The sequence below is a fragment of the Balaenoptera ricei genome, chromosome 21 (assembly GCF_028023285.1).
Source record: "Balaenoptera ricei isolate mBalRic1 chromosome 21, mBalRic1.hap2, whole genome shotgun sequence".
Lineage (NCBI taxonomy): Eukaryota > Metazoa > Chordata > Mammalia > Artiodactyla > Balaenopteridae > Balaenoptera > Balaenoptera ricei.
The window spans coordinates 29,151,518-29,159,453 of NC_082659.1; the positions used below are offsets into that span (position 1 = coordinate 29,151,518).

General features: G+C 44.4%; 1 protein-coding gene across 1 annotated transcript; it reads right to left on the reverse strand.

Annotated features, from left to right (window-relative positions):
- Positions 1–5,483: 5,483 nt before the first annotated feature.
- Positions 5,484–7,590, reverse strand: LOC132356553 (dnaJ homolog subfamily C member 14-like). Its single transcript, XM_059909412.1, is given in 4 exon segments — positions 5,484–6,725; positions 6,727–6,869; positions 6,872–7,554; positions 7,556–7,590. Coding segments are annotated over 4 exon segments (2,103 nt in total).
- Between the last annotated feature and the right edge of the window lie 346 nt (positions 7,591–7,936).

The following is a 7,936-nucleotide window of genomic DNA, read 5'->3' on the forward strand; positions in this document are numbered from 1 at the left end:
TGTATTGCTAAAAAGACACTTGAAATGGTGCCTTTGGGGCTTTACGTGGAAACCTCCAATCCCTCCCTAGACTGGATGCACTCGTGGTTTTGTTTAAAACCAATGATTTAAATAGCTACAAAAATGTGAAGAATGTTCAGGGAGAAGAATTAAAGTGGTCAAAACTTGGAAGGGTCCCGAACCAGAAAACTTGTGAAAACCAACTGCTTTCTGTCTTTTTCTTCACAACAACACTCAAAAAATTTTTTTGTTTGTTTCTCACTATCTTCACTTCCTCCCCTCCCATTCACAATTTAATCCAGTCTTACTTACTTCCATCCTCATCACTCCACTAAAACCAAGGCCCTCCTTGTAATTAATTGAAGTGAACATTTTTCAGTCCTCATCTCTCTTGACATCTCAGCAGCATTTGATACCACGTCCTTCTTCTTGAATCCGTGTTGGTCCATTAGACTCCACAGTCTCAGACGCTTCTGGCTGTTCTCCTCCTCACCCATCTTCCTGGAGGATTCCTTGTTTTCCTTCCATCCCGTCAATGTTGTTCTAGGTTCTCTTGTCTCACGGTTCTGTCTTCTTCAGTAAACTCATTCACTCCTATGATTCAATTATATCCAAGTGCTAATGACTTTTTTTTTTAACATCTTTATTGGAGTATAATTGCTTTACAATGGTGTGTTTGTTTCTGCTTTATAACAAAGTGAATCAGCTATACATATACATGTTTCTTCCCACCTTGAGTGGTAGACTCACAAATCTTCATTGGTACTGCGCACCGGCACCTCAGTTTCAAAATGTCCGAAGTCTAGTTTATCATCTTCCCTGTCACCTAGTCTTACATTTTTTAGCGTAGGCATCACTGCCACGCTCTGCATAGTTGCCCAAGCCAGTACCTGGTCGTCATTCTTGACTCCAGAATCCTCAAGTTTGCCTTCCCTCTCCTCCTCCCTCATGTTTAATCAGGCATGGGGGCACCATGTTGATTCCCAAGTATTTCTCGTATCTTTCTGCTTCCCTTCTTCTCCACTTCAAGTTCTCAGTTTCACTTGCCCTCATCTATCATCAAAATGGCAGAAGTGACCGCCTAGCTGGTCTCCCAGCATTTAGTTGTGCCTTCTACTCATTTCTCATACTTCAGGCACATTGATCTTTCTAAAACACAAATTTAATTGGATCTATGCTTTAACATTTTTTAAATTGTTTCTTATATTTCTTTGGTATACTCAAACTGCTTTAACATGAAGTATAAGACAGTGTATAAGATTACTCCAGCTTAGCTTTAAAGCCTCATCTCTTGGTATTCTGTCAAAATGGGAATTACACATGTTCCTTGTTCTATGGCCTTTCCATGTGTTCTCTTGCCTTTAGCTGTAATGGTCTTCTTCCACTTCTTTACTTAACTAACCCTGACTTAGTCTTCAAATCTCAGTGTACACATTACTTCCTGCAAGAAGTATTTACTATTTCCCCAAGCCTTGGTGAATTTTCTGCCCATGTTCTCCCATAGCCGTCCTTCCTTTTTGTATATGAGCATGTATCCCATTGTATTGCCATTGCCTGTTTAGCTTTTCTATACCCCACCTAGACTCTAAGCTTAAAGAAGACAGAAACCTGTTATATCCCTAGCATTTAGCACATTTAGTGTGCTTGGCATTTAGTGAAGAATCCCCCATTAATGAACAAATAAATGTCCTCTAGAGAATAAAGGGGAAGGTGTCTTAGATTAGGTTCTCAAGATAGTTGGCATTTGAGGTGTATGAAAAGAAGGCACTAACAACAGGCAAACAGTGGGGAATTTGGTTCCAGCATGAAAGGGATCATTTAACATCATTTGGAGTATGAGCCCTGTAAGCCATATAAGACAAGTTATGCATAATTTAAGGAGTTCTGGAATTGACCACATAGATGCAAAATCAGGCTAGATTTTTTAAACTGGATGTCTGGGACTGATATGGGAGAATACATGTTAAAAAGGGTAAACCTGAAAAGTAACAGAGACTCCCAAATATAAGCCCATTTGGTGGGGAACAGTGCTCAATCAGTAACTACTCAACAGATATCTTCTATAAGCAAGAGCTAGGCTAGGTCCTGAGGATTCAGAAACAAGTAAGCCATATTTCTTGATTTAATGAATTCACAACATTGAGAGAAAAACCACTACAAAAAACAATAAGGACTCACTGCACTGAACTGGCAAGCACAAAAGCAGGAGTGAAGAGAATATTGTAACTGCATACAGAAGGGAACCACTAACTCTACTTTTCAGAGAGACTTTCCAGAAGAGATGACAACTGAATTAAGCCACGAAGAACAGGTGAGTAGGATTTAATCTGACAGAGAAGAGAGGAAGGGGAACTTTAGGAAATTCTGCACAGAAAAAGCAGCAATCCTGGGGCAAGAATTGTTAGGAAAAGGCTGGCATATTCAGGAATGGCAAGCAGACTCATGAAACCAATCATGAAGTTCGTGGAGGGTAGTGCAGGGTGACGAGGAGGAAAGGCCAGTAAAACTTTTACACCCATATTAAGTGACTAAAAGCATTGAGTAGACACCAAGTGTTTTTTAAGGAAATTAGTGACATAATCAGGTATAATTTTAAGAAAATCTCTCCAATTGATTGGAAAATAGAGATACTAAAAGAAGCAGTGCTTAGATGAGGGCTAAGGCAACTCCAGGGGTCTTTGGGCACCTTTAAGTGTAAATGGCTTACTCTTAGAGATGAAGGCCTGTGTGTGGCAGGGGAGGAAGTGGCTGTGTATGTGGCAGGTGGGTATGTTGAAGGAGAGTGTCTGAGGTACAACCTCTACTTCTCCAAACCCTGGATTTTCTTACCAGTGGTGCCTTAGCAATCTTATTCTTTCACACAGGTTGAGAAGGTCAAATTTCTGAATTAATTACATGAGGTGAAGGACAACTTAGAGAAAAGATAATGAAGCATATCACAGGAAATAAAACAAGGTATTTCTTAATCTTTAAAATGATTTCTTGCTAAGTAAATCCATCTGCCAGGTTTCATCTTGTCTCTTCAGAGTACTTTTCTAGGTGCTAGGGCAGTATTTTCCCTCAGCATATTATATATGAATATCAAAATCCCAGGTATGTTCAGAATGCTAAGATCAATGCATTTGCTAAAATATCGATACAACAAGAGCAGCTGGCTTGTTCTGTTCCCTGGGGGGAAAAAAAAGGCTTCCTTAATATTCCTGGCAGATCTGTCATCTCTTCCTCAAGCCAAGTGACAAGTGAGTTATACAATGGGGCTTCAAAAGGTTCTAACCATATTGTACAGCAGATGCTCTGAAACTATTATTCAGAGAGTCATTCCAGGACCCCTATTGCCCTCTGATTCCCTTGAAGCGATTTATGACCTACTCTCTCTTTGCATCAGTTACATTATGACTACATTAGTCCAAAAGATGCATTAACCTTACCTCTACTTCAATTTCTCTGAATCCTCATCCCCCCCACACACACGTACCTCACATCTCACCACCATATATACACATTATGCTCTTTCATATATTGTCTAAAGTTTGATGTATACTGAACTTTTACCTAATTCACTAGTCCTGGTGCTTTCTGCTTTTGTGCCGCCATAAATCCTCCAGCACCTTTCATTTTGGATAATGATCTTTCTTCCCATTTCTATTTCATCTTATTTCCCAATCAATCTCAGCTTAAAATTAACCTGGGTTAGCACTTCACACAATGCTCACCTTATATGAAATTCTATAGGTCGTCCTTCGATCCACATTTTAGAGGTACTCAATAGTGATCATTCTAATGCGACTTTCAATGAAATCTTATCTTTGACATATTGAGACTACAAAATACTTTGAATACAAAATACTTTGCATTTATAGATCTTGTTGAATTCATGACTGTTACCTACACAGCAGCAAATCATGAAAATTAGGGTTGGAAAAGTCTTATTAGGACTGAGAGTCCATCCCCAGAGGCTGTGTAAGAATGTTACTTATAATTCAAAATTTATTAAGCCCCCAAAATGCACTAGGCTCTTTATAGAACAAAAAGCTGGACAAAGTCAGAGCCTAAGTTATTTATAATAAGGCACCATCGCCTTGTTCATTTTTCTCTTTAAAGGACTCCAGAAATGGGACTTTGAATGTTTTCCACAAACAACAATTCTATGGCTTGATAAATTTTTCTGATGAGAAGTTTATTCCTGGTATCTAAGAGATGCTTAATTCACCTTATGCCAGTTAATAGTCAGGAGTAAAATAAACCTACCTATGAACCTAGAACATGAACCCTGGGAGTAACTTCTTTTAGAGTTTCTCTCAATTTCTTTTCCTATCTTGAAGCAGGACAGAGGAAAACCAATTCACGACAAATATTTGTTTACATATTTTATAATAATTGAATAGCTGAATAATGCTTCCGTGCTCTTTCTTTTCTCCCTCTTTTGATAAAATACATTTGTAAATATACCTGTCACTTAATACAGTACATTACACAGTATTTGACACATGATCAGCATTCAATAAATTTTTTTAAGTGTATATATAAGACAGTTTTTTCAATAACATATGATTGCGGTATGTATGACTTATCTTTGTATTGTTAGACTGAGAATATGAGGGAAATATACTAGTACTTTGAGTATTCACCGTGCTTTATAAAATCCACTGGTTCAAATACACAGTTCCTTAGTGAATCTCTAAGATATACAGATTCCCAAGACAGAGTGTAAGTTAACCAACACTCAAACCAGGAATTTTTTTTTTTTTTGCCAGTTATGTATTTATAGAAAGATAATCCCCTGGCTTTAAATAGATATGTACATACAAATATGAACAAACTTAAAAAAATACAAACCCTTGGCGCATAAGGGGGCTGCCGGGAGCCCCTCTATCCTTCCCCGTCACTGGAGGGCAGAAGGCGTGAATCTGTTTTTTAAAAATTATTAGTTTTGGCCATCCCTGCAGCAACAAGCATGAAGCTGGGTGATTACCCACGAGGTGAGAGTTCCCACTCTCTGAACTCTATGTATCTCCTATAATTAGGGTTACATGCTTTCTTGTTCTGTCTTTTTACTAGTATATTGGGGCAAAGGAGGGGGCTCCCTCCTGAAATGGGTCAAGAAATAATACAGACACGTTTAAAAAGAGGGGGGAAAGTGTCATCTGCTTTAGAAGCAAAAGACAAGACAAAGGGATACAGACCCCAGGGAAATACCCAGTTCCCACACTACTATGGGAGATATGGTCCAGCCCAGGTCCAGGCCCTTAGGTTCTTTGTTCTATTCACCCCCTATTTCTTTGGTATTGTCAGAAGACAAGATTCAGTTCCTGGGTGCTGGTGGAGGAGGGACAGTGGTTCCAGGGCTTCCTAAAAGTACTGAGTGAACAATTTGAGCTTAAAATTTTACCTTTTTTAAATATTTAAAAATAAATCAAACTCCATCCTGTGCTCTACACAGCCCTCTTGACTCCCTGACATTGATTTGAGGAAAGAGAGGGGTGTCAACGTTGGAAGGGCGTCCTCACTTTCTTCCACCGCTTCGGTTTGGCTTCTGCCTTGGGTACTGTGCTGTTGGGCTTGGAGGCTGCAGTGGTCCCAGGGCCCAGCTGAGGAGCTGCAAAGAAGTTCCCTTTGGACATCTGGCCTGGGGGTACTTGAAAGACCTGGCTCAAGAAATCCTGAAGGTCAGCAGGAGGGGCACCTGGGGTAGCTCTCTGCCGCCCACTGGTGCCTGGCCTCCGTGAACCAAATGAGATGTGATAGGGGGCTCTGCGGGTATCTGGGGAGATTCCCACACGCTGGCATCCAGCCCACTCTATGATGTCATACACCTTTCTCTCCATCAGCGCAAAGTAGGTGATCTTGAGGCCCAACATGCTTGACTCGGCCCCAAAGTCTCCTTCCTCAGCAGGATGCAGCCTGTTACACTCAGCACAGTATCTGGCACTCCTAGGTTCCCGGTCCATTTCAAACCTCCTATGCTTTCCCTGGCATCGGCCACACATCATAGTATTCATTGCTTCTTTGAGGTCCTCCTGCAGCTTGGACAGAAACTCATTCACTGACCGGCTCAGCTCATTCTCTGTCATTCGCTTCATCTCATATTCCTTCCACCTTTCAGGGTTTCTGACAATGTCCCAAGCTGCCCGCAGAACCTGGAAGGCCTCCTCAGGCCGGGGATGATTATTTTTGTCAGGATGAACCATCACTGCCAGCTGCCTATAGGACTTCTTCGGTTCAACATCCGATGCTGTGGCTCCAACCCCCAACACATGAAAAGGGTTTAGCTCATCCTCAGGGACCCCAGCCATGGTCAACAGTCGAGCCACTTCCTCTTCAGGCTGGCAGTAGCGGCCACTAGCTACAGGTGCATTCCCCTGCCTATTGGTCCTCTGCTCGACCCAAGGCAACTCCAGCCAACCCCACTGAACTATTCTTACCAGCTGCTGCCACGGCCTGCTGTCTCTCAGCAGAATCAGGCACCGCTGCCAGGTGGGAGAAGCCAGCCAAGAGAAGAGACAGGTGGCTTTATCCCTCCGGCCTAACCGGTCACGCAGTCCCACCAGAAACCGCCAGCCCAACTGTAGCCAGCCCAATAAAAGGGCCAGAGCCAGGAAAAGCAAAGCACCCAGTAGCCTAAAACGGGTGAACAGCCCTGCCCCATAGCAAAACCCTTGGCTCGGAAATCGGGACATCACCTGGGCCCCGCCCCCCAGCCGCCCGGCCCAGACTCCCACCCAGACCCAAAAAAAGGTCCAGATCGCTGCCTTTCAGCTGCCTGCGTGCATGGATGAGATGGCCACGAGTTTCCACGTACTGCCCCACTAATACCAGCAGTTCCGTCAGCCGCCGGCAGCCTGCCCGTCCACGCTGACGCAGTTCCTCCGCCCCCACACTCCCAGTCCTCTGCGCTTATCTGCCCGACTCCGTTTCCGACCCAGCCGATGTCGACCAGGGGATCTGGGATCTCTGCGTCCACCCTCCCGAGTTCCCTCCTCGGCTGGAACACGGTGCTGTCGTCTCCGGGGTGCAGGTTTCTTTCCACTGGGCACACGTGACGAACCACTGGGAAACTTAAGAGCTTCCCCCTCATCATATTCCTCTTCCAACTCTGCGTCTTCCCCCAAAGCTGGAGAGGTACAATGGTGGCAAAAGTTGCTAGAAGAGCTGTCTCCTCCCTCAGAAGGAGGCCCTTCAGGGATTCCAGGGGTTCCCTGGAAGTTACAAGCAGATGGACTGGAAAGAAAAGAAGGCTTCCCATCCTCCTGGTAGCCAGCCTCATTCTCTCTGGGGAGTTCCTGGTCCACTCCTGACTCTTCTGAAGATGCCTCAGTCTCATCAGGGTCCTCTCCGTCCCTAGGGGGTCCTGGGCCCCTTGGAGGGCCGTGGCTTGGATCTGACCAGTGGGCTGGATTTGGGGGCTGCGTGTACTTCGGACTAGAGTGCTCTGTGAGGCAGCGGGTACCATTAGGAGCAGGCCCAGCTGAGTCCCTGAGTCCTGAGAATGAAAGTATGTCAGGGTCCACGGCGGGTCCTAAAGTCCTGAGGGAGGCACCACCACTCTGGTGGCTCCACACAGCCGTCCTCCTCCGGGTGCTCCCGGGCCATGACCCCAGGGCTTGCTGCGGATTTTCGGTCACAGCCATCACGGTAAGTTCCGATGCCGAAGAGCGGCGGGAACTCCTCCCCCTCGAGCAGGTGGGCCGAGGGCCAGGGGGAGCTAGAGAGCAGCTCCCCCGGCTCCGCCTCCCGTCCACTCCACACCGGGAGTTTTGATTCCCATTCATTTTGACTGAAATACATCAATGTCTACTGGGTGAGGAGAGGTGGTGGGAATTATCAAGCAAACTAGTCTTGTCTCTCTTTTTTTTTTTCTTTCACTGAGTTGAGTGAACTGAGAAGTTATTGGTCTCAGACACAGACTTATTATTTAAATAAACAAGGAGATGCTACA